At 43.5% G+C, this 27348-nt stretch overlaps 1 protein-coding gene across 2 annotated transcripts in view; it reads right to left on the reverse strand.

Annotated features, from left to right (window-relative positions):
- Positions 1–1164: 1164 nt before the first annotated feature.
- Positions 1165–27348, reverse strand: part of LOC147456414 (toll/interleukin-1 receptor-like protein) — a 41315-nt gene continuing 15131 nt past the window's right edge. The window contains exon 3 of one of the 2 annotated variants that reach the window (XM_086514898.1): positions 1165–1752. In XM_086514898.1, coding sequence (XP_086371024.1) covers positions 1189–1752 — 564 coding nt within the window. In that variant the 3' untranslated portion in view covers positions 1165–1188. Of the gene's footprint in view, positions 1753–22450; positions 23052–27348 lie in introns of those variants that run through there. The other variant, XM_086514899.1, reaches the window with a different exon arrangement.

The raw sequence follows: 27348 nt of genomic DNA on the forward strand, positions 1-27348 counted from the left end.
TAACTTGCTCATTCTCGACCCTTTCCACATCAAGTATGTCATGTATATCTGCATCATCAATAGGCTGATCTGTAACATTTTTAGAAACCCCCATAGGTTATGCATTCGTCTCATTGAAATTCACATTCAAGTTTCCACCAATAAAAAGAGGCAACAAATTGTCATAAATGTCATATGAGCTTACATTACTATCTTTAGTATATGATAACAAAGGCTGAACAGAACCTTCCACAAACACATCTCCTCGTGAAACCAAGATATGCTTTGTTTGAGGATGGTACAATCTGTAACGTTTTCTTTCTATACTATATAACCATAAAAAATGCATTTAACAATCTTATCATCCAATTTTCTATGCTATATTTGTGGCACCAAAGCATAAGCCAAAGAGCTAAAATTGTGCATGTGGTCAATAGATGGCTTTCTATTATGACATCCACTATATCCAATCATAGACTACAAAGCTTTTGTAGGACACATTAAGTACAAAAGTGACACACATGATAGCCTTAAGTGAAAACGAATGTGGCAAAGCTAGACTTTTGACTAAACATAGTGCCATTTTCAAAAGCGACCCGTTTTTCCTTTCAACAACACCATTTTGCTGAGGTGTACGTGGCATTGTACATTGGTGTGTTATTTTACGACTAACCAAAAATGCATCATCATCTCCAACACGTTAAGAAAAAGCATGTGCATAATATAATGTGTTGCTTTTTTCTACGTATGGGCCACGTGGTGACTTGTCGTATCAAAGAAGTGAAAAAGGGCTTTTGGCTCACCAAGTAATTTGGGAGGCCTCTTCTTTTTCTTCTTGTTGCACTCACACAATTGTCAGTCTGCATGTGATGCCCACGCGACTCCCCTCCCCACACACACACACACACACAAACAGAGAGAGAGAGAGAGAGAGAGAGAGAGAGAGATCTCTTTTACAAATTCAATCTGATTATCAACTTACCTCATATGAACGAGTGATCACCATGAATAAAAGATTTCAACCTTTCAATCATTGTGCTCACGCTACGTCCTATAAAACATATGTCCGCCCCTTCTAGGAAGACAAGTGCAATATAGAAATTGTTGTATGAACCTCATAGAAAGATCGTTCAAGCAAAAAGGCGACAAAGGCTACATGCAAGGGCAATAGGATTGGAATGCGTAGATCACAATCTTCATCACATCACATCATGGCATTTCATGCCTCCATTTCATTGTAGAAAAAATTTTCTTTAAGACATCGAATAATTCACTATCACCGCTCTCGTACACAGCGTGGAGTTTTACACGCACCATATCGCGCTCTTTGTTGAGTTCTTCTAGTTTCATTTTAGCACTAGAATCCGCAAGTATGTTGCGGAGGCAATACACAGCACAGTCAACTGTCACTTCGCAGTCGAGCATTCTAACGAGCACCTCCATAGAACCTGCGTCTGCTGCTCTTCGCTTTGCAAGGGTGCCCCCCTTCCACATCAAATTGTCTAGTGCCCAACATGCTGCTCTCATAAAGCTTGGAGATGTGTTATTCTCATTCACACTTCTGAGGAGTTGCACCAATTCTTGTACTACATTCAAATCCACTAGCTTGTTAAGTATTGGTTCATTTGAGCCACCTCTATCTGCAACCTCATTAATGTATGTCAATGCCTCCAAACTAATGTGCGACTCTAGCGTTGATGGAGCCCTACTATGGTCTATATTCCCTTGTTGGAGGACTCGTGCAACTCTTTCAGGGTTATCCACTTTTAAATTCTGCACCAACACAGTCTCTCTCTCTCTCTCTCTCTCTCTCTCTCTCTCTCTCTCACACACACACACACACACACATTCATTTTAGTCCACATAGCTTGTAAAAGGCCTATCAACAATGCTTGAACAAGATGAGCACATCAAATTTCAAATAAAACCAGCTACTACCTGATCTGTATTCTTACTGTATTGTTGAGGGCCATTTCAAGATTTTTTTATTCATTCCATAGGGCAAAAAACAGCAGCAATACGTGGAAAACCTCTCATATCCGATGAAGGACAGCAGCAACCTCCGAATGTGGAACCTCCAAGAGCAACCCCGTTGTGGTGATCTCCTAGATCAGTAGGGAGCTGCCAAGGGCAGGAGAGGATACAAGAGGAGAGAAAACCAACAAAAACACAAAGGTAGAGAGAGGGAGGTCTATCTGATAGAAAATTCTAGAGAGAGGAAAAACACTAGAGAGAACTTTGTAGGGGTGGAGAGAGAGAGAGAGAGAGAGAGAGAGAGAGAGAGAGAGATCCAAAATGCTGGCAAACTATACTAATTCACAAAACTAGTACCAAAGTGACAGTAGATGAGGTGGGAACCCCCATCCAAAATGTTGGCAACTAGGGATAATAGATGTGGGAAATAACCAGATTGCCCAACCTCCCCAAAAAGTAAAACACCCCACAACCCCAAAAATAAGAAGAATACCTCTCCTGTATGTGGAAACCAGTGGCATTGGTCTTAAGGATAAAATAAAATGCCCGAGCCTATATGACACTGCCAACAGTACAAGGCGGGCAAGACAATGGCAAAGTGTCACAAAGTAATGATGTGGCATGGCCCAAAGGACGGAGGCTGGACATAAGAGGGGCCTAAACCCTAATGAAAGAAGCAAAAGAAGAGGAAGTTGTTCCAACTTGCAGAGTAAGGCCGAGGGGCCTCGAGGAGATAGCAATTAAAACCCTAACCCACCCAACTTATGGAACTCGGCCAAGGGGCCTAAAACCCTCAAAAATAAAGCTAGGACCCAAAAAAGCGATGTGGCAGCAGTGTACAAACTAGCCCTCGTTTTGCGGCAATGACGCGTGGTAGCTCTACGGACTCCCACGATTTGCGGCACGTTTTACGGGCATCCCTTTGGGCGCTTGGCTTTTGGGTCGGATGCTTTTAGGAGTTAAGCTTTGGGCAGTTTTTGCATGGGCGCAATGCTAGAGAGAGGACCCTCGGACCTTGTACTTTTTTAAGCATAACAATAAAGAAATACCGAGAAGGGCACCAATCTTTGGGGCCAGTGTATCTGGGCATGGAAATTGACGATGGAACTCTGTCATGCCATGTCGTCTCTCTCTCTCTCTCTCTCTCTCTCTCTCTCTCTCTCTCTCTCTCTCTCTCTCTCTCTCTCTCTCGTTTCCCTCACGTGTGTTGTTTTAGATCTTGGGCTTGGAGAGTACAAGTCTATTATAGTGGTACCAAAACTCAGACAATTCTTCTTCTACAAAGAATCTAATCCCTTTTCCCACAGCGCACATGGATTCCGGCAAGGAGGAGACAATTATCCCTACTCGCCTCGGTGAGGAAACTAACGGAGGATCTAGCCGGAGTTGCACTTCTTCCGAGACTTCGGGAAAAGACTACGACCCTCTTCCGGGGAACAACATTGAGAAGATGGAAGCACAATGGCAACTTCAGGTTGACATCTGTGCCAATCAGATCCTCAAATACACCAAGGATGCGCAGTATGCGAAATTTCTAAAGAATCATCTACATGACGAGATTCATTCGGGATGGCAAGCGGTCCGATTCTCCAGAATCCTGTGATGAGTTGTCATCCAATTCCCCTAATTCATTCTTTCACTGGAAGACTCTTGCCCTCTTTTGAAGAGGATACTATCCTATCCAAAGGATAAGTCAATGAGCCGGCATGCATTCCAAGTCATTGCTTAGCATGTTCCATAAGTTTCTGAATAGAGTAAGACTTTTGGTTTAGACAATAGTCTTGAATCTTATTTAGCAAACCACAACAAAACCGCTTAATTTGGTCTTTCAAAGTAATCTTCCAAAACGAAGATACTGGCAAATAAGTATCCCAAAACCTTTGGCAGTAATCATCCAATGTATCTTTCTTAGTGGTGCCAAACCATAATGACATTTCTTTCCTATTCAACTGATATCCAAGTTGACGTGAAAATTTTCTTGAATTTTAACCACCTTCTAGGTGCTTCTATGCGTAACAACAGAGTAGACCCCCATGTTTGTGCAGTTTCTTTCAAGTAAGATGTTGCCCTTCGCACCTTGGAATGTTTTGTGAACCGATCTCCAAAGAAGGCGCTGTCAACTATTGTACAATTTCAGGGGCTCAATGGGTGTCTTGGTAGCCTGAAAACGTCTCGAAACTGAAGGCCTCACCCCCTTCCTTGAACTCCTTAGTCTTCTTGCTCATCTAGTCACTGTCAGAAAAAGAACGAGCTCTCCTCCTCTCAACTGCCAGATGGCCTTTCATGCCTTCCTCTTAGCACCCTCGACTACCTCAAATGGCGCCTTCCGCGTCCAAGAATGAAATGTTTGTTGTAGACAAACTCCACCAAGGACAAAAACTTTTCCAATTGAGTCTTTTGATTCGAAATATAAGACTTCAACAAATCCAAAAAAACTGAATTGGCTATCTCAAATTGCCCGTCTGTCTATGGGTGGAACGAGGACAAGAACTACAACCGTGTGCCTATGTTCTCCAAGATTGCCCCCCAAAACAAACTAGTGAATTGGGGAATCTCTGTCTAAAACAATAGACTAATGCATGCCATGTAATCGGAAAATCTGTGAGACAAACAGTTTCGCCACATGATCAGCCTTAACAGTCTTCTTTACCCAAATGAAGTGGGCCTCAAAGACTGTGTAACACACATGGTTTTCCGCATCAAATAGCCATCCCGTATGGAATAGTCGGCAACTGTCTCTCCACTCTGTATCCCGTGAAAAATCAAGATATGTGGCGTACTAATCTACCATACCCTCGTTGATCTACCATATCCTCAAAGCTTCGATGATCTATCGCGCATCTGCCACTAAATTCTTTTGTCCCTAAATATGGACTATTTGGAAATGAAACTGTGACAGGATGTTAGCCCACCTCATCTGCTTTTTCAAAAGCTGCTTCTACGACAAGTAGCGTAAACTCTGATGGTCTTTGAAGACAGTAAAGTCAGCTCTGAGTAGATAGTGTCGCCACCGCGTAAGAGCATGAATAATTGCCAACAGCTCTTTCTTGTAAATCTGTGCAACCAATTTAGGACGTGAAAACATCTTACTCTCATAAGCAATGACATGGCCTTCTTGCATCAATACTGCTCTCAAACTGCGACCACATGCATCACAATAAACGTCGCAAGTCTGGAAAAACCAATATTGGTCTGGTTGTCAACTTTTCCTTTAGAGTCTGAAAGGTTGCAATCTCAAAAGGTCCCCAAGTAAACGGAACCCCTTCTTGAATCAACACATGCGAAGGAGAAGCTATCTCTGCATATTTTCGAATGAATCGCCGATAATAGGAGCAAAAACCCAAAAAGCTTCAAACTTCACGAACATTCTTCAAATCGGGCCAATCACAAATGGTCTCAACTTTGGACAGCTCCATCTTTACACTTTCTGCTAAGACGATGTGTCCCAAAAAGTATATCTCGTGCAAGAAAACTCGCTCTTTTTCACATTTACAACCAGTTTATGTTGCCGCAGTGTCAGGAAAACATGTAACACATGGTGTTTGTGCTATGCCGCACACTTGGAGAAGACGATGATGTCGTCAAAGACAGTGTCCACAAACGATCGGTACTCTCTGAAAATCCTATCCATCCTACAATTGAATGTTGTTGGAGCATTTTCGTAAGGGCAAATGGCATCACCAAATATTTTTACAACCTCAAAAGTCGTCCTGAAAGCTGTCTTGTAGGCGTCCCCAGGAGTAAATTCGGATCTGATGATATCCACTCTTCAGATCAATTTTGCTAAAACAAGAGGATCTCTGAAGTCTGTTGAGAATATTATCGATCATCGTCGTGATAGGGACTCTGTTCTTGATGGTGATTCTATTGAGAGCTCTATAATCGATGCACATTCTCCAAGATCCATCTTTCTTTAGTACTAGCAACACCGATGAACAGAAAGGTGAGATTCAATTTGAGTGCTGGTTGCTCTTTTTTCCAAGATTTTGTTTCATCAGAACAACTTTGACTAGAAGTAGAGTTGAATGGCACATACCTTTTCTTTTGTGGAAATGAATAAGGCTTTTGCACCATATTGGTTATCCTTAGTTCATTGCTATCAGAAAATTCTGATAATTGAGATTCCATAGAAGCACTTAATGCATTGGTAGAACTGTCTTCTGATTGCTCAGAGTCATATTGGACATACTCTACAATAGGAATATCTTTCTTTTGCAGAACATTGCAATAGACAACTTCATATTCATAGTTGTCTTTAAGGACTGCATTGCCAAATTTCTTTTTTCTTTGAGGGCATTCTGGTGCAATGTGCCCTTGCTTATTACAGATGTAACATCGTACCTGTTTCCTTTCCTCTTTGGTAAATTTACGTTTTCGGCGTGCTACTTTGAAATTCTTCCCAAACCTGTTCTTCCGTTGTTTGAGCTTGCAGGTACATTTGGCTTTATCCTTGCACACAAAAGTCTTAGCTTTTGCTTCTTTGTCACAGAAGTGAGAGTTGAATCCCTTGATCTGTTTAATATCTTTCTTCATTCTGATGCGAGCACATTCCAAGTCAGTAACTTCATGAATGAAAGCATTAATCTGGGCTATAGAGATATTTTCATCTAAATAGAGACCAGCTGCTTTAATCCTTTTTTTCACAAGATTAGCAAACAATTCAGGGAAACAGTTGATGTAGTACTGCTTATACTCAGATTTAAAGTATCCTCCTGGGAATTGATACATCAGATGAGTCATATGTTGCTGGTATGTTTTGATCTGAGTAAGATCACATAGTTTACTTCTGAAGAAAGCTTCTTTATTTCGTTCTTGGATTTTGTTGATAGAATCCATCAGGAGCATTTTACAGTGCAAAAAACCTATTTTCCCTATTTTAGCCATTTTTCACTTATTATTAATAAGTGACATTGTTGGGAAACTGGGTAGGGCAAATTGACTCAGGCAATATATCAGAAAACCTAGCGCTAGCACTTTCTAGCAAAAGAGGCAGGAGAACCACACTTGCAATCCACCTTCTTAGCAAGATCGGCAGGACTCCATAGCATTTTCAGCCATCAAGACCAAGCTAACGTCTTCTGCAGCAGATAAGCTTTGGCGTTTTTGCAACAGATCATCTAGCGTTTGCAAAACTCCCAGATCAGCCTGGCGTTTTTGCAGACAACAAAACAAGCCTAGCGTTTTTGCAACATGCAGTCCAACCTGGCGTTTTGCAGATTCCTGGCAACAGATTTGGCCTTAGCTTCAGCATTTTCAGTTTTCAGCATTTAGACTCCATACCGCAAGTCCGCAGCCCCCAAACCTTGCACGTCTCACATTCCCGCAGCACATCCTCGCCGCACGGTCTGGTCAGCCAAAGTTTGCAGATTCATCCCGCTATTCGCAGATTTCAGCATCTGTGTTTTCAGTGCGTCGTCGTCGCATCATTGTCATCGCCATCGTCACTGAAATAGAGTCAAAGTTCAGCACATACAAGATTTGCAGATTTCAGCCCGTCTCGTCGCCGTCCTCATCGTCGTCGACATCGTCGGCGGTCATTGCATTGTAGAGATTTGTGCAATCAATAGTAGACCGCTCTTGCCATAGAGAGTGGGGCCTTCGGAGGAGGGTTTGACAACATTCTGGTGTCGTATTCTTCTCTCTCTATCTCTCAGTCTCAGTACCTTCATTCACAGTGTTTACCACATTGCTCCTGATCATTTGCACTCTCTCACTAAAGGAACGGAAGGCTCTCCCTTCCGTAATTAAAAGGAACCCTTGAGCACAGTTCAGAGCAGTCATCTTGAGCAAAGTTCAACATTCACATCCGCTGCACCTTACATTGGTATCAGAGCTTTGGCAGTGTTCTGTATCACTCAAGGAAAGAAACACAAGAATTTTTTTTGCTTGTTGTAGTCGAACGTAGCCCAAGTCCACTTGGGCGTGTCGACTCCTAATTGTGTTTTTGAAGAGTGACAGGAAACCCAAGAAAGAAGGGCTTGTCCAGCCTCCCCTTGTTGCTCCTCACTCATGAGAGCAGACCGTGCACTTAGCGGCGGCAGCCTTGCGCTCCGCCAGAAAGAGAAGAGCTCGGGTAAGAGAAGATCCTTCTCTAACACAAATTGCAAGCTAGAGAAGAACCTCAAGAACTTAAGAACCTCAAGAACCCAAGAATCCAAGAACCTTAAGAACCCAAGTTCCTCGTGAACTTAAGAACCCAAGACTTCAATGTTTGGTCATCACCCGAAGCGAAATGGATACTTCGCATGGAGGTGATGAGCATGGAAGTGGCGAAGAAGAATTTTCCCTACCAGGAGGTTTTTCATTCCCTCCCCTCTCCCCATCCACGTCAAGGATTGCACCAAATCCTATGGAGGCTTTGGTCAAGACGATGATGGACATGATGTTACAACAAGAAGCGCAACACGCTGCCTTGGAGCACGAGCGCGAAGAAAGAAAGGCAATCTTTGATCGCGAGCGCGAAGAAAGAAAGGCCGACTTGGAGCGTGAGCGCGAGCAAGCGCGCTTGGCGGCCGAAGAGAAAAGGGGAACCTTGGACACGAGCAAGCGCACTTGGCGGCCGAAGAGAAAAGGGCAACCTTGGAGCGCGAGTGCGAGCAAGCGCGCTTGGCGGCCGAAGAGAAAAGGGTAGCCTTGGAGTGTGAGCGTGAGCAAGCGCGTTTGGCAACCGAAGAAAGAAAGGCAACTATTGAGCTTGAGCGTGAGCAAGCACGCGAAGCCCAACGAGTAGCGGCCGAAGACAGACGAGCGGCCTTGGAGTTAGAGCGTGGACGCAGAGGGACCAACACATGCAAGAGTTGATCCTATAGGTACTCACCTCGAAACCCGAGCCGGCCAAAGATGTTGGTGGTTCATCAAGTGCCGCAAGCCAAGATTTGGACTCCAACAACCCCGTCACAGAGAAGATCACGTCCAGTATGTATGGCAGCAAGATGGATGCTAGTGTTATTCATTCTTGGTTGCATCAATTTAATGCTTACTTTGCGACAACTAAGAAGACAGGGAATAGCAAGGTTTTAACGGCAACCATGTACCTTGCCGGTGATGCCATTAATTGGTACCACGCATGGCAAAGAGGCACAGTTGGCCACGCACCTAGAGGAAGCCGACGGAGGCGCGGCCCTTTCCTTCAATTGGGCCGACTAGCAAGACAAGCTCAAGGCGCGGTTTATGCCTCCTCAGTACCGAGCGCGGTTGAAAGAAGATTGGCGCAATCTCAAGCAGAATGGTATGTCAGTCATGTCTTTTTCTAACCGTGTTTTGCAGCTCGGCACCCAATTACGCAAATCGGATGACGAGCACAAAGAGGCTTTCCTTTTTGGGTTGGACGAATATATCAAGTTTGATGTAGAAGTCTTCGATCTCGTAGATCTCAACAAGGTGGTAGCAATTGCTCTCACGCAGGAGATGAAGCACAACAAGGGAAAGCCTAAGGAGAACAAGACTTTGCAAAGTACCACTCAGACTTCTCAGAATGGTAAGAACGGTAAGAATGGTAAGAATGGTATCTCTTCTAACCAATCTTCCTCTAGTCTCTCTGAAAAGAACTCTCCAAATGAACTAAGGGTAAAGCAAACACAATTGCTAAACCTAAGCTCACTCCATATGAAAAGGCAAAATAAGGAATTTTAGGAGGATACATCATGTCGAAAGAACAAAGCACTTATCCTAAGGAAGGTCGATGTTATCATTGTCACATCAAGGGTCACATAAAAAGAACATGTCCTAAGCTTGAGTCTAATGAATCTAAAGAACCCACAGAACCCACATCCTCTGTCAATGCAATAAAGGAGGACACGAGTGTGACCCAAGTTTCTCATGATCCTCCCATTGATGAGTCTCTCATTAAGTGTTATGGTCATGTGAAGGGTCAGCGTTTTGTCATATTGTTTGATCCAGGCAGTATGCATGATGTGATTAGTCACTCTTGTCGAAAGATCCCTCTTGGAGGTTAGCAAGACATCTCCTTTCGAGGTGTCGGGCTTCGCTCCTGGTATGGACTCTCTCATCACGCAAGAGTGCCTTGATGTTTTGTTCACTGTTAAACAAGCGTCCTTCTGTAGTAAATTTGTAGTCTCTCCTCTTTCAGGATGTGATATGCTATTACGCATTCGATGGTTTCGTGAGCATAACCCTCTCAATGATTGGGCAGCTAATACTTTCACTTTTAATTCCAAGAGTGACTCTCCCAGTGTCATTCGTGGGGAGCAAGTTGTTCATTCTACATCTCTCATTTCTAATGTGCAGGCAAAGATTGAAAAGAATCAGGAGAAGAAGACTCTCTCAATCTTGTCTTCTCCAAAGCACAACACACATGATTTGCATGATAAAGATGTGATTATTCACAAACATGATGATTTACATGATAAAGATGTGATTGTTCACAAGGATGATGGTTTAGTTGATACTTTGTCTAGTGAAGCTAACCTCATTGCAAATTCGATCAATCACGAAGAACCGATCTTGGCTCTCGAGTCGAGGTCCCAAGAACCCCCACAGGAAGTCTTATATGTGCGCATGACTAGTCAACACGCATTGTTCGAGTGTTTTATTCGTGATGGTTTCATGTATTTTAGTCACCGTCCTTATGTGATCCCTTTTCGTAGGCATGCCATATGGTACGATGAACACGATTCACTCATGAATGATATAGATGTATGTGGATTACTCATAAAAAGATGAAATGTTTGCACCCAAGGAATGCACATTCCATGTCTCTTCCTTGGCATGACACGGTATCCAAAAGAGCATAAGAAGAATTGAGCATCAAGGTGGAAAGGTACGGAATGTACGGTACGTAATCAATACGTAAGGTACGTACTTCTATACGGATCGGCCTTTAAGGTACGTGACTAGTACGTAACATTTGTAACAACAAAAAGAATAGTGACTTTAGCCTTTTTCAGCCTATACATACTAGGAACTCCATAGAGTCTAGACATAGATACTACTTCAAACATCCATTAGATACTGCTTCAATGTCCATTAGATATTGCTTCAAATGTTATTGTACTTAACTCTGAGGATACATCACCTAGTCAAATTTCAATAGCACTAAACATGAGTCATGATTGCGAAAAGTTTAAACTTAAAACTTCAACATACCATGATACCGGAATCAAAATACATAAAACATCAAGAGTCAAGATTGAGGACTGATTATCAATCCTCATACAAAGATGGATACATCATACTATAGTGACCAATCTAGACTCTACCATCAAAAAGACAGAAAAATGGGAATACACTATATAATACAAAAAACTTAAGTCCATTGCCCAATGGCAAGATGCCCTTAAAAAAACAAAAAATAAATAAATTTGTGGGAGGGGGGGAAAAAAAAACGTACGCTATCTATCCATGCATACAGAACCGTACCGTACGGCTGTACCGTACTGTACGGATCCGTACGTACATACGGATGCAACCTTGTTGAGCATCAAGCATCGGCGTTTCCATTGTGATTTGCCACAGTTGATAGATTTAGATCAAAAAGACAAGTTTTGTGTGTGTGTTCGATGAACGGTTTGGCACTCCGTCTATATGTTCATCTACATTGCATACACAATTTTTAAAGAAGACTAGAATTTTCCCAGTCACTTTCTATGGAATGGGTATGTTCATGTTTTTGTGTTGGAAGTGGTTTCAGGAATTTTCATCCTCGGAGATTCTTGAAGAAGATAGACGCATGACTATAGACGAAGTTGAAGCATTGAAGGAGCCACAGATAACTTTGTGTCACTCTCGGCATGGCCCAAAGAAGCAAGCGTTGCAGACCTTTATGAAGTTCAAGTATCACATGACCCACGCATCAGAGTGGGCCGGCGAAGAGTCCTTCACAGGGTTCCAGACACTGTTGGCGATTCCCCTCAACGCCATACAGTTCGGTACCAGTACCTCACTTTAAAAAGGAGGGGATGTCACGTGCACATCGACCTTATGTGTACGTGGACAAGCTACTTCATGACTAGGGTTCAGTTTAGCTTAGGAAGTGATCTGGCACCTTTGTGAGTCTGTTCGCAGACCGTGCATGTCCAGGCACTTAGAGTAGATACATATCCTCTGGTTGCACACAGCATGATCATCAGCAGTACCATCAGAATCCATCAGGAGCATTTTACAGTGCAGAAAACTTATTTTCCCTATTTCAGCCATTTTTCACTTATTATTAATAAGTGACTTTGTTGGGAAACTGGGTAGGGCAAATTGACTCGGGCAATATATAAGAAAACCTAGCGCTATCACTTTCTGGCAAAGAGGCAAGAGAATCACACTTGCAGTGCATCTTCTCAGCAAGACCGGCAAGACTCTCTCCATAGCGTTTTCAGCCATCAAGACCAAGCTAGCGTTTTCTGCAACAAATAAGCTTTCGCATTTTTGCAGCAGATCATCTAGCGTTTGTAGAACTCCCAGATCAAGCCGGCGTTTTTGTAGACAACAAGACAAGCCTAGCGTTTTTGCAACATGTAGTCCAACCTGGCGTTTGGCAGATTCCCGACGATAGATTCAGCCTTAGCTTCAGTGTTTTCAGTTTTCAGTTTTCAGCATTTAGACTCCGTACCGCACGTCCGCAGCCCCCAAACCTCGCAGATCTCACCTTCCCGCACCGGATCCTCGCCGCACGGTCAGATCAGCTAGAGTTTGCAGATTCAGCCCGCTATTCGTAGATTTCAGCATCTGCGTTTTCACCGCGTCGTCGTCGCATAGTCGTCGTCGTCGTCGTCACCGACATAGTGTCAGAATTCAGCAGATACAAGATTTGCAGATTTCAATCCGTCTCGTCGCTGTCCTCATCGTCGTCGACATCGTCGGCAAGTCCATTGCATTGTAGAGATTTGTGCAATCAATAGTAGACCGCTCTCGCCATAGAGAGTGGGACCTTTGAAGGAGGGTTTGACAAAATTCTGGTGTCATATTCTTCTCTCTCTATCTCTCAGTCTCAGCACCTTCATTCACAGTGTTTACCACTTTGTTCGTGATCATTTGCACTCTCTCACTAAAGAAATGGAAGGCTCTCCCTTCCGTAATTAAAAGGAACCCTTGAGCACAGCTCGGAGCACTCATCTTGAGCAAAGTTTAACATTCACATCCGCTGCACCTTACACACGAGGATTTGGAATAAGGAACGGAAGTTCCTTGGAATAGGGTTTTTCCCTAGGAATAGGAAGCCGAGGCTTCCAGGAACCATAAGTCTTATTCTAGAACGAACTTGGTAATACGTTCGGTTCAAGTGCTTGTATAGACTTCTCCTCAGTAATAAAGATACTATTACGGGGGGGCACCAGCCCATCTTCTGGTCCCCAAGACTGTGTCGATCTTCTCACTCTCTATCTATTTCTCTCTATATCCTCTGACTTCAGTAATTAAGTGATAAATTCTATTTATCCAAGTATATTTTATATTGCTATGCGCTCCCGTTTGTGACAGTATTGGGGACCAAGCGATGGGCTGGTCCCCCTTCCCCGTAATAGTATCTTTATTACTGAGGAGAAGTCTATACAAGCACTTGAACCGAGCATATTACCACGTTCATTCAAGTGCTTGTATAAACTTCTCCTTTCGTTCGTTATTTTGAATCCTCGAGAATCAAGGTTCTCGCCTCTAGATCTCGTCTTCCAGACTCAAGGCATGGCTTCCCTTCAACTCTTTTTTGACTTTGTTCCCAAAGTCCTCTTCCTGCAGAATAACTCTGCTTTCCTAGACGCGAAGTCCTTGGGAATCTCGACTTTCGAATCCAAACTCAAGAGTCTACCACTCTCAGATCCTTGGACCTATTCCCAAACTTAGGGTGTGAAACCCTCCGGCTGATCTAGCTCCAGTTCCTCGAAACGCTTTTCTCCTACAGAGGCTCATGCCTTCCTCTACTTCTACTAGCTCTTCGCCGAAAGGATATGTCTTTACGTCTAAAGTCGCGTCTCTTCACCATGAGACGTGTCTTTTCATTTGTGTCTCTTCGTCTCCTATATAAGTCTCTTCGTCTCCTATATAAGGAGCCTATTGTACTCAGTTTTCAAGCAATCAAACACACATTCAGTCTTTTGAGTCTCAGTTTGATCTTAAGTATGAAGTTTAAGTCTTAATTATAGCATTAGCACCACTAATCCTCATAGTGGTATCAGAGCAAATTTTTTTCCGGGGACTCGAAGGTTGTGAGCCTCTCACCCTCGCCGCTACCCTCTCCCCCCCTTCCCAGAGTTGTATGGAAGCAGAAGAAAGGTGGTACACGTACACATACGTGAGCATGAGGTACACGTATTTTTCTATTTCACTTAATTTAAATAAAGACCAGAACACAGATGTGTGCCAGCTGCGCCCGATGCATTTGTGAACCCGTCTGTTGGTGCCTCTTCGTGTGCCCTTCCATCGAATTGTGCCCCTTCGCACCCGTGTGCTTGCACCTCTTCATTGAGAGGTTACTGGCCAGGCTGGCAGCCTTCTTTCTCACACTTACACCCTCTTCTGAAGCGACACACCCCCAGTTTAAACGTTGCCATGCTGAAACGCTGGCTGAGAGACGCTTGGCTTATTTCAGCACTCGATGAATTCTCACGCTGGCTGAAGAGTTACGATGCAGTTTTTTTTTTAACACTGGCCGGACTCTAAGCTTAAAACTTATTTTTTTAAGTTGTCCATTGCCCCTAATTGGGTGACCAGCCAAAGAACCCCAATCTTTTAAAACCCATGTGAACTCACTCACTTAAAACCCCCAAATAACATACCTTAACCACAACAAAACCAACCAAATTAAAATCGAACTCCAGCATCCATTTACAGCAAGCGTCACCCTCTCTTTCACTCTCCTACGCTGGCCTCGTGTGCGCTTTGTGCGCGCGAGACTTTTTGCCATTATAGCCAGCAACGAATTCCGAATATTGTTCTCTCGGGAAAAAAGAAAACACTTTGCATCCGAAGTGGTAGTTCATTCGAGATTATTACCTGACCCAAGAGCCGGAACCCGTTCTAAACATAATTTCCGCTCCCGGAGCACCCGGCCCAGAACTTGTTCCCAGAATTTGCACATGTTCGTTATTCTCTTTGAGGCGTAACCATGCCGAATTCTCAGGACGGAGGTAGTCAATCTGACCACGCCCTTACTCTTATCAAGGAGCAGATAGCCACACTTTCCACAAGCCTCACGTCACTTCACACTCGCTTGGATCAGATGCAGACGCAAAACGCTTCTCGAAGTCGTCCTGCTGCTTCTCGGACTACACATGCAACATCTTCCACACCTTCTTCTGGATCTTCAGTGGACGAACAAAATGAACTAGATCCAACTGATGAAGTAGACAATCGCGAACTTCAATTACTTCATAAATTTTTTAATGCTGCACAGAAGAAAAGCTTGATGTTAAACTGCCGGAACCGTATAATGGTCGCCGCGACAAGCGCGTGCTGGAATGGCTGTTTAAAATGGAGGTCTACTTGTCCAAAACCGACTTAGTAGAAAGTAAAAAAGTTGCACTTGCTAGTTCTTTGATCAAGGGCACAACATTTCTTTAGTGGCAACAATGCGTTGTTGATGGTAAACACGCGCCTTCTTGGGACAAATTCTGGCGCGCTATTCGCAAGGCGTTCAATCCTGCCAATGCAGATTTTCGTGCCCGGTCCTCTCTTCGCAGCCTGAGCCAGACAGGTTCATTGGCCGCGTACATCACAGAGTTCCAAAGGCTAACTCTGGAGATAGAGACTCTTAGTCCCTCTGATAAACTTCACAGCTTTATCGACGGACTCGAACCCAACTTGAAGGACGATGTGCACAAATACAACCCTACCACCTTGGATGCTGCAATTGCCTATATGGAGCGTCTTGGTGATGATCGGCGCCCTACACGAAATTTTCTCCCTGGTGAAAAATCTTCAAATAGCGCTCGCTTTCCAAAGCACAATCGCAGAGAAAGTTATAGCCAAAGTCAACAGCAACAATCTCCGTTCAGACAGCAAGCCACAACACCTTATTCAACTTCAAGGTTATGTTCTCAAGATCGACAATCTCAAAGAAGATCTTCTTCAAATGTTCCTCCACTTGATTGTGGTAAAGGACGTGATTTTTCTCAATATCAGCATTCCAATACTCAGCAAGGCTCTTCGTCAAATGCTTCTGCGACTTCAAAGAAAGACGGATTATGTACAATTTTCAGTGGTGACCATAGATAGTATCAATGTCCAAAGAGACCGAATCCGTCTAATTTGAAAAGAAATTCCAACGCGGAAACATCATTGAACGGTGAACAACCAACTTCTGCTCAAGGTAAAGAAAAATACGTGGTCAACACAATTTGTGTCTCAGAGGAGACAACTATTCTCATAAAGCATGCTCAGTGCAATTCTTCAGTTTTCGAGCCTCTTTCAAAGCAAGTTTTGAGCCTTCTTGGAACTCTCAATGATCGATCCATCAACATTTTGGTGGACAGCGGATGCTCGAATAATTTCGTTAGCACTCAGATAGTTTGACAGCTTGGCTTACCAACTCAAAAGACATCTCACTTATATGATGTGGAATTAGCAGATGGCTCACTTTTGACTTGTGATGAGACAATTCGACACTTGCAGTTCAGTATTCAAAAGTATGCAGATCAACTGGATTTCAAAGTTATACCTTTATCTTATTACGACATGATTCTTGGTCAGCATTGGTTATTCCAATATGATCCAGCTATTAGCTTTCGAGGACATACTAACAATTTATTCAAAGATAGACGTAAACTGACTTTACACGGGCTTTATCATGTGGAGCGAGTGATTCAAGCCTCACGTGTACAAGTCAAACAGCATGATACAAAGGATTATGAAGCGAATATGATCTCCGATGCAGATGCAAAAATTATTATAGATGATTTTTTTAATTCATTAACATCTCCTGAACCAATTGATGAAGACAAAGATGATCTCAAGCAAGAAGTTTTTCCCAGTGTTACTTCGTAACCAGACAAAGATAAGGACATAATTGCAGATTCCGACTCTGAAGACGACTATGCTTTCTTTGATTCTTTGTTGGATGATGATATGCCAATTGCAAGTCATGAAGTGATAGTTTCTGAAGATGATTCTGATGAATTTTGGGTTTCATTATTGGAAGATGATTACAGTCTCAATCCAAAATCCTCTACAGTGATTCACAAAGTTAAAGTTACCCCATCTGAAGGGTGCCTTGAGAAGATTTCCTCTTCACCAAATCTTTCGCAGTTATCAGAAGATTTTGAACCAAAATTCTTACATCACATGAAGGATTTTGAAGATCAATCTTTTGTTGCAATCAACCTGATTAAAAGTCTTTGAACGATGCAATGACATGGGATTTAGCAGTCAAAGCAAAATGGTTTCGCAAGAAGCAAAGGTTCAAGACAAAGGTTTTAGATAACTCAAAGACTGAAGATTTTCGACGATTCAATGCTTTTCCAGAGTTCTATCAACATCAAAAGTCATTTCTTTGACACGTGCTCTCATTTTAAATAGAAGGTCACGATTGTGACTATGTTGCAGTATTATATCTACTCCTAGTTGCAGATACGCAAAGTGCCATGCCAAGGAGGACCCCTACGCTTGGATGGTCGCGACCCTTCGCCTAAAAGACGTGCCTCTTCGCCAAAAGCCACACTCCTTCAATGATTGGTCACACCCCTTCGCTCTACGGTTGCAACTCTTCGTCCAATGGTTACAGCCCTTCGCCGAAAGGATGTGTCTTTACGTCTAAAGTCGCGTCTCTTCACCATGAGACATGTCTTTTCATTTGTGTCTCTTCGTTTCCTATATAAGGAGCCTATTATACTCAGTTTTCAAGCATTCGTTCAAGCAATCAAACACACATTCAGTCTTTTGAGTCTCAGTTTGTTCTTAAGTATGAAGGTTAAGTCTTAATTATAGGATTAGCACCACTAATCCTCACACCCTACTTGGTCTTGGCACCGTTCGGCACACTTGGGGCAGCCATGGGCATCTCCAGCACCATCACCTTTGTGGTTGAAATTTGCAGCAGCACCCTTTTGCATCCAGTTTTTTTTTCTTCTTCATGTCTGAGAGTGAGAAAGAATCTACTTTTGTAGCTCCAAGCAACCAGCGAGAATAGAGGCGGTCTTGCCGGCGGGAATAGGGAAGAGAGAGGGGCACCAATGCTGGAGAAAGAGGGATCGCTTGCGCATCAACCAGAAGGAGAGAGAAAGATCGTGCGCTGCCATAGAAAGATAGTGCTGCTTTTTTTTTGTGCTTTTCTCTTCTTCTTTGAAGGGTGGCTGCCCACTTATTAAGTGGGCGGCCGGCCTATTTTAAAAATGGTATAAACCTACCCAAAAACGCAATAAAACATTTTAAGTTGAAAACAATGCTTGCATCACAGTCCCTGGATGCAACTACATGCACAAATGCGATGCAGACATACACTTCCTCGCGGGAAAGCATCTGCTTTCCCAAAAAGTAACCCGCTTTCTCAAAAAGCATCTGTTTTTCCTCAAAATTTCCTCTGAACCCATCTTTATTCAAGAGCTTTCTCATCCTTGTGCACAAATCTAACACAGTTCGGAATTTCCTCAAGAGTATGGAATATTCCCTTTCCGATGCTTCCGTCATCCACCATTTGACGCATCAGAAATACCCATCACCTAGTCCTTTTCTACCGAACTTACGATACAATCTCCTTCGCGATGCTCTATGTCACCCATCCTATGACACATCAAAGATGTCCGTTCCCAGATGGTCGAATACTTCTTCCCAATGCTCCCTGTCACCCATCCAATATGGAGCATCAGAAGTACCCGTTCTTGGTGGCCTTAGAGATATTTCCATTCACAGTGCTACCGTCATTACTTTGAATGACGCACTAAAAATATCTGTACTCAGATGTCTCCAATGAGAAAAACCTCCTCACTTATAAATCCCATAATTCACTAGAATTATTTTTCTTGGTGTCCAGTGTCACAGGCTTGGGCACACCAAGTCAAGAATCGAATATGACACACGAGAGAATCACTAAAAATACTTCACAACTTTATCACACTTTAAAATTGAGTCAACACAGCCTAGCATAGTTCCATGCCAAAAGGTATTGGCCCCAAAATCGGGCGCCCCTTTCAGTACTTATTTTTTATATTAATGCTTGAGCAAAGTACAACACCCATGGGAGCTCTGCTCTCAGACTCTGTGTCCAAATGCTATGCAGAGTGAGGCCCCAAGGGTCTATTTATTCTTACAAGGGATGCTCCAAGAGCAGAGCCCCAAAAGCAGTAAACTCAAAAGGTAAAAATTGTCCCAAAAGCCCTTGGTCCCAAAAACTGCCAAAAAGCAGCCAGCGCAATTAGCGAAAATCCGTACCACAATAACAGGGAACGGGCGGAACGAAGGGTGGATGTACCGAAACGGCATTCCAACCGTCTTCAATCGGGAAAACGGTGATGGGAACGAAACAGCGTTCCGGTTCGGAGGTGTAACATCGGAACGGCATTCCAGCCGCAGGTGAACGGGACGGAACGGGCCGAGCGGAACGTGGCAACAGATTTGAACTTTGAAAAACAACGGCAAATTTGAAATTTGAAAAACGGGCAGCAATTTTAGGGCAGCGCCTTTTTCATTTGAACTTTGGGGTGGTTCACACTAGAGGGGTGTGTGTGTGTGTGGGTGGGGGGGGGGGGGGGGGGGGGGGGGGGGGGGGGGTTTCTTTTTTGCTATAAAAGCTCGCCCTCACCCCTCACACTTTCATAGCCCTCACTCACTCTCGAGTCTCAAGCTTGAAGCCACTCTCTCAAGTCTCACGGTTCACCCTCCCTCTCAAGCTTGAAGCTTGAAGCCACTCTCGAGTCTCACTCACACCCTCTCTCAAGCTTGAAGCTTCAAGCCACTCTCACCCTCTCTCTCAAGCTTGAAGCTTCATCCCTCTCGCAAGCTCCATTCCTTCATCGCATCCCTCTCTCAAGCTCCATCCCTCTCTCAACTTTCAAGCTCCATCCCTCTCTCGAGTTTCAAGCCTCAAGCCTCAAGTCTCAAACACCATCAGTATGGCACAAGCTTCCGCATCAAATGAAGGTCCCTCGGTTGGTAAGAGAGGAAAGAAGGATGAGCCTTCATGGTGGGATGAGGTGCGCTCCGAAGTCTTGGGCAAAGAAGGCGGTGCAAGATCATGGACGTGCAAACTATGTGGCTTCCAACGCAAATCCGGGACAAGCAAGGTTCGAGCACACCTCCTTCACGTAGTGGGGGAGCAAGTGAAGCATTGCAAGAATGTGACGGCCGAGAAGAAGAAGGAGCTTGAGATCAAGGATGCCATCATGAGATCCAAAGCAAATGATCGACCCAAGCGGCAAGCCATTGACCCCAATCACTTGGTTTTTCCTTCTTCTACCACTCATTCGCAAGCTTCCGTTGGAGGTAGTAGTGCGGCGGCTCAAACATCATTTCAAATGATTATTCCCTCTCTTCCCACCCATCAGCAACGAACTCTAGATGCGTCATGGGATCCAAAAAAGAAGGAGGATGTGGATGCCGCCGTTGCCTGCTTTTTTTATCACGACCATATCCCTTTCATAAAGGCTCAGTAAGTTCCAAGTTCTCAATGCGCTTTCATATTATGACCATAACTAGTATGTCCGTTTTCCATTCAACATTGTCTTCACTTTTGACCTTTGTGACATGTACATTGTATAGGACTACTTCAAGGCAATGTGCAAAAAAAGAGGGGATTACGGACCACGCTACGTTGCACCCACTTCAGAGGCCCTCCCTAATACTTGAAACTTGAAACATGCTTGAACATGATTCTAATTGTTCAACTAGGTGTTAGAAGCTTGGCTTATAGTTGTTTCCTAACTTATAGGCTGTTTTGAGGCTAATTTCAACGTTTTTTTGTAGACCGTTCCGGCGTTCCATTTCTGGTCTCCGCCTATACGTTCCGGTACCGTTCGGGAGCCTCCCGTTCTTGTTCCCCGTTCTCGTTCCAAGTAACTTTGATCCGTACGGCAGCCACATCATCATGTAAAAACTTTTTTGTGAAAAATCCGAACGACAGCCACATCAGCATGACAACACTTTTTGCGGGATCTCTGTACAGTCTGCCACATCATCTGGTCATGCCGGGTGGTCATACCACGTTATCATTTTGTGACATACCCCCCTCTTGAAAGAATTCTAATCGCCCTCGATTACACTTGCAAAATCAAACATAAGCCATAAACCTGCGATTGCTAACTACGTTGCCAAGAATCATAGTCCTAGATCATAATGGATTCTATGTGATATGATGTAAATGTGATGTGAATGTGATGTGACTGTCGTCTTTGAACAAGTGCTAGATTTGTGTCGTCTAGTGCCTTGGTACTCAGAGTCAGTGTCTACTGAACTTCTAGGGACCTCACTGATATCGGGTTAGCTAATCCTATATTGTATTATATCCATAGATTTCTCGAGATCGAAATGCTGCAATCATTCGTCAATCATTCCATCTGCACTCAAAACACAATCATGTGTGAGTAATCATTTCCGAGAATTCCAATCCATCAATCAGACACTGAGTTCATACTGAACAAAGTGTTTCAATCATTCAGTTCTAGCTGTGTGGCCATCTCATCCCTCGAGAACTCTTGATGCGTTCATGACAGTTCCATTCAATCATGATCCAAAATTCATGATTCTTATCGTTATCAGGTTCATTTTGGAGCTGTCATTGCTCCGAATTCATCATCATCTCATTCTCGATTTTCACTTGTTATTAGCACACAAACAGCAAGATCTTCTAGAAAACATTAATAGCATACGTAAATCAAATTCATCTTGGAAAATTTCCATTTCAGATTTCTTTATTCATTGAATATGCAGTTCACAAATCACACACTTAGTTCATATTGAACACACTGTTTCAATCATCTAGTCATCTCATCCATCCAGAAGTCTTGATGCATTTAGATCCCTGTGTAGCCATCTCATCCCACAAGAACTCTTGATGTACTCACCACAGTATCCAACCATCTCATTCATATGGGAATCTTGATGTACTAGAATCTTATTTCATCATGCACCATCATCATTCAAATTTCAAAATAAAAATTATCATTTTTATTTTGAATCGATGGATTCACTCTTGAGCTGTTGTTGCTCCCGATTGCTTTCAGATGTAAATTCCTTGCCATGTCATCCTCAATTTCACCTACAAAACACGTAAAATTTCAAGCAAAAGGTTCACCTCGTTGCTAAAGAGTTGATGTTCGGCTCCATACGTCCAAATGCTTTCATATGCATATTCCTCGCTCCTAGTAGTTATATGCACACAGATAACAAGAGATTCCAAAAACATTTATTCCGCACATACTAAAATTTTCTGCAAAAACCCTAATTTTCCAAAAATGTTGGATATAGGATCTGTTCACGTCAATGTTGAGAGGATCAATGTCACAAGACGGGCACCACATGCCAATAGAAAAGAACAGATTGAACAGACTTTGAGCACTTCAATAACAACTAAACTAAGAAAGAGAGACAACACACGACACGAAGTGGCGGAATTCCACCCGAGAGAGTATTGGCCCCAAACCTTGGTGCCCCTTTAGATATTTCTTTATATTGCATCAACACAATACAAGCCGATACTCCAAACTCTGCACCTTCTCCAGGAAGCATGCTAGAGAATGAGTCCATGGCCTCATATTTATAGGCCCTAGGCCCCAAAAGCAGTTTACATGAAAAGCCTTCAAACTCAAAAGCATCTGGTCCAAAAGCAATGCCCAAAAGCTGCCAACATAAATCACGGAATTACATACAATTGCCACGTCAACAATCAGCGCAAAACCCGAGAATCCGTACAGTATGCCACATCATCATCTTAGCGCAATTTCTGGAGCGTCCGTACAGGTCTGCCACGTCATGAGTTGGTTGCACAAGCCTTTGTGTGTGTATGTGCGGGTCCTGCTTTATTTTAATTCCTTTACGTCTCTTGGGCCCCATCGGACGGGGTCCCATAAGTTGGTAGGACTTCTTCTTCTATTGTTGCTTCTTCTTCTTAGGGTTTAGGCCCCTCGGCCGTGATCTGAAGGTTAGCTCTGCTCTTCACTGACTTGACACGGTAGCAGTTTGTGACATCCCCCCTTCTTGAAAGAGAGTAATCGTCCACGATTACAGCATATCTGCAAAACAGCTCAAGTTAGCTTTAAAAAAATCGGAGGGACAATCAGTTCGCTCTTTTTGTTAAGGAGTTGGCTCCTTTCAGCTCTTTTGATCAAGGAGTTGGCTTCTCCTTTCGTCCAAATCGGAACTCTTGATATTCCGGTGTAGTAAAATTAGCCATCACACCCAGACCGCACTGATCTTCCACGAGTGTCTTGATGCACTAAAATTACATACCCAGGCAATCTCATCCAATTAGGAATATTCAGTGGTTGGCACTTAGGTTCAAACAATACCAAAACAGCATTACTCACTACTCCACCAGGGAGTAAAATCACCAATCATTGAAACCTATACTAAAACCAAAAAACATTTCAAATCAGCATCAAAACAGGTTCAAAACAGATACCATTCATTTCAAACAAATTCCAAACAGGATCACCAAACAAGTTCAAACAAAACTCAAACTTAAAAAGCAATCTCGACATCAGTCGAGCTCGAAAAGTCGACTGACTTTCCATCCTGAAATCTGCATCAAAAATTAGAGTTATGTTCCTTCCATAAGGTCGTAGATAACCACAGCATGGTCCAACTCTTGGACAAAGACAATGTTCCTCTGGCGGCGACGGTAGTCCCAAGACATAGCATCCAAGGTTTTCAACTCGAAAAGAGACACCTACTAAGAGATGTGGAGAAATTTCAAGTTATAATCGGCTAGGGTTTCTATGGCAAGCATTTCAGGATAGCCCACTCTGCCAGAAGTTGCACTCCGAAGGAAGTTGTCAGAAACCATATAACTTCGGATAAAAATTTTCTTGAAAGCTTGCCAAGTCCTTGGAGTGAGCGTCTTGGTAGCTATATAGATTTCCATCATTGCATGACACTGCATCTGAAAAAAACAGCAGCTCGAAACCAATTTTGAATCCTTCTTTGCAAGTGATCTTTATGGCTTATGCCCTGTAAGACATGAGCGGTGAACACGGGAGCGCACCTGATGCGCGATGAAGTAAGTGGGGGAGTGGCTAATAAGTCCGGGCTCGAGGCCCAAAGATACTTCAAATTAAATTCCAATAGTCTCAGGTTTGCTCTGTCTGCTCTTTTGTGTATGCTTTCAGAAAAGCACACGCTTGATGCTCTGATACCACTGTCACAAGACGGGCACCACGTGCCAATAGAAAAGAATAGACTGAACAGACTTTGAGCACTTCAATAACGATTGAACTGAGAAAGAGAGAGAACACGCGACACGGACTGGCGGAATTCCACCCCAGAGAGTATTGGCCCCAAACCTTGGCGCCCCTTTCGGTATTTCTTTATATTGCATCAACACAATACAAGCCGGTACTCCAAACTCTGCACCTTCTCCAAGAAGCATGCCAGAGAATGAGCCCATGGCCTCATATTTAAAGGCCCTAGGCCCCAAAAGCAATTTACATGAAAAGCCTTCAAACTCAAAAGAATCTAGTTCAAAAGCAATGCCCAAAAGCTGCCAACGTAAATCACGGAATTCCGTACAACTGCCACATCAACAGTCAACGCAAAACACAAAAATCCGTACAATCTGCCACGTCATCATGTAAGTGCAATTTTTGGAGCGTTCGTACAAGTCTGCCACATCATCAGTTGGCTACGCAAGCCTTGTGTGTGTGTGTGGGTCCAGCTTTATTTTAATTCCTTTATGTCTCTTGGGCCCCATCGGACGGGGTCCCATAAGTTGGTAGGACTTCTTCTTCTGTTGTTGCTTCTACTTCTTAGGGTTAGGCCCCTCGGCCGTGATCTGAGGGTTGGCTCTGCTCTTCACTGACTTGACATGTCAGCAGTTTGTATCAATCAACTTTGCTTTCTGTCACATATCCAAATTCTCAACCGTTGAAGAGATTTTATAGCTCTACTAGCAAACTTCCCTGCCGGAAAATTTGTCCTATTCTTCATTTTGTTCTTCAATTCCCACGCCAAGTTTCAAATTTTCTTTGCCTGCCCACTGAGAGGTGTTATCTCTGTTGGATTCTCCACTAGAATCCATGTGTAATCTAGGATTCTTTATGGATTATACCCTTTAAGACACAGCGATGAAGATGGGAGAACGCCCGATGGGCGATGTACGAAGGCTGGTGTAACTAAGTCAGACTTTGTAAATAATTAATTTATTTACAAGAAAAGAATTATCTAATTAGTTGTGTGCACACCAGAATAGACCTAGCAGTTCTAAGGCCTCAGGTGAGCCTAAATGCGGGCCACAACACCTCAAAGGGACCTTAGCAGAAATTACCATGAAGCCCTAGTGATTGGGAAATCGGGTCTTCAGAAAGGGGTAAGCAGTAGCCTCAGATTTTAGGCTCAGGAAAAATACGCGCGTCAGTACAAGCACATGAATGAGATGGGGTCCTTAGAACAGTGACCCTAAGGCTAATAAAGTTAATAAAGCCTTAGGGTAAGTTTCGTGAAATTAAATTTAACGGTCCGTGCCCGAGCGGGCGGCCGGACAAGTGTGAACAGGTAAAGGCGGTGCAGTGCCCGTGCGGCATTGCGCCGGCAGACCTTTGGTGTTCTCATAAAAGAATCATTGGTAGCAGTTGTTAGTTAGTTGCACATTTTTTTAATAAATGAGCTAGAAGTTTTTAAAGTCAAAAGTTGAATGGTTTTTAAGTTTTTAAAGTGAGCCAGCCAAGTGGCACACTTACCAATGCAAACTAACTCTCTCTCACTCTCACCCTCTCTCTCTTCCTAGCGCCCCCTCTCCCTGATGGCTATTTAGGAGCCCCCCCTCCCCCATTTTCAGGGCTGGCAATGCACCTACCCTCCCTAATGTGAGCGTGCTCTACGCGGTGGAGCCCTCCATTCAAGCTTGAGAGCAGCCCCTTGCGACATATGTGGTAGCCTTGTGCTCCCATTGTCAAGAACAAGGGATCTCACAGTCATAGACACCTTCTGGTGAAGTTTCATCGCGAGAAGCTGCCGTAGACGCTCTCTTAGCAGAGTGCGGCTGCTGTAATTCTCTGTTTTCAGCCCCTAATCACCTCGATTAGGGCTGTTTTCAGCAGATCAGCCATAGAAATTCTCTTCTCTCTCCTTATCCTAAGTCTACATCAAGTTTGGCGCGATTCCATCGCGAAGAAGACCTCTTTTTCGGCATAGGGGTGTGCACAGGTAAGAATTTCAGGTTATGTGCAGAAAATTACAGCAAGCATGTGCGTGTGCATTTTGCTTGTTTCTCTTTTGTGTTCGATGCATGAATGAATGAGCATGAAGGCAACACATAACGGAAGATGGACTCTCCTCTGTGAGAGCTTCCGATGAGCTGTTTCGGAAGATAGACTCTCTTTTCAAGAGCTTCCAACCAGTCTCGCAGAAGAGGGGAAATCCCCTAAGCAGTAAGAAAGTGGAAACACTTTCTCAGTCAGTAGTCAGAACAGAACAGAAGAAATAATAGAGGACGGGCGTATGCCCCGTTCCTGTGCTTGTAAAGATTCTCCCTTAGTAATAAAGATATTCTCTTTATGGGGGGGGACCAGCCCATCTTCTGGTCCCCAATGAAGTGTCAAGTTTTCTCACTCCCTCTAATTCTCTTGAGTATTTGAAGTGCAATTAAACGTCAGTTTACGCTTTCGTATTTTTGTGACAGGTGGGAGTGGCTAATAAGTCCGAGGTCGGGACACAATTCTTCAATAACAATTTTCAAATTGCATAAGTGCCATGTCTGCTCTTTGATAGTACCGGTATGCTTTGAGAAAAGCATACGCCTGATGCTCTGTTACCAATGTCAAAGGCTTGGACACCCCAAGTCGAGAATCGGATACGACACACGAGAAAATCACTAAAAATACTTCACAACTTTATCACACTTTAAAATTGAGTCGACACGGCCCAACGTAGTTCCGTACCCAGAGGTATTGGCCCCAAAATTTGGAGTCCCTTTCGCTATTTAATTTTTACATTAATGCTTGAGCAAAGTACAACACCCGCGAGACCTCTACTCTTAGACTTTGCGTCCAGATGCTCTGCAGAGTGAAGCCCTAAGAGTCTATTTATTCTTACATGGGATGCCCCAAGAGCAAAGCCCCAAAAGTAGCAAACTCAAAAGCACCTAGTCCAAAAAACTACCAAAATACAGCCAACGCAATTGGCGAAAATCCGTACAGCAGCCACATCAACATGTGAGCGCTTTTTTTGCGGAAAATCCGTACGGCAACCACGTCAACATGTCAACGCTTTTTGTGGGATCTCCGTAGAGCCTGCCACATCATCTGGTCCTGTCGAGTGATCATGCCACGTCATCATTTTGTGGCATACCCCTCACTTGAAAGAATTGTAAGTCGC

This window comes from Adiantum capillus-veneris, chromosome 6, assembly GCF_014529385.1.
Source record: "Adiantum capillus-veneris isolate H3 chromosome 6, ASM1452938v2, whole genome shotgun sequence".
Taxonomy (NCBI): domain Eukaryota; kingdom Viridiplantae; phylum Streptophyta; class Polypodiopsida; order Polypodiales; family Pteridaceae; genus Adiantum; species Adiantum capillus-veneris.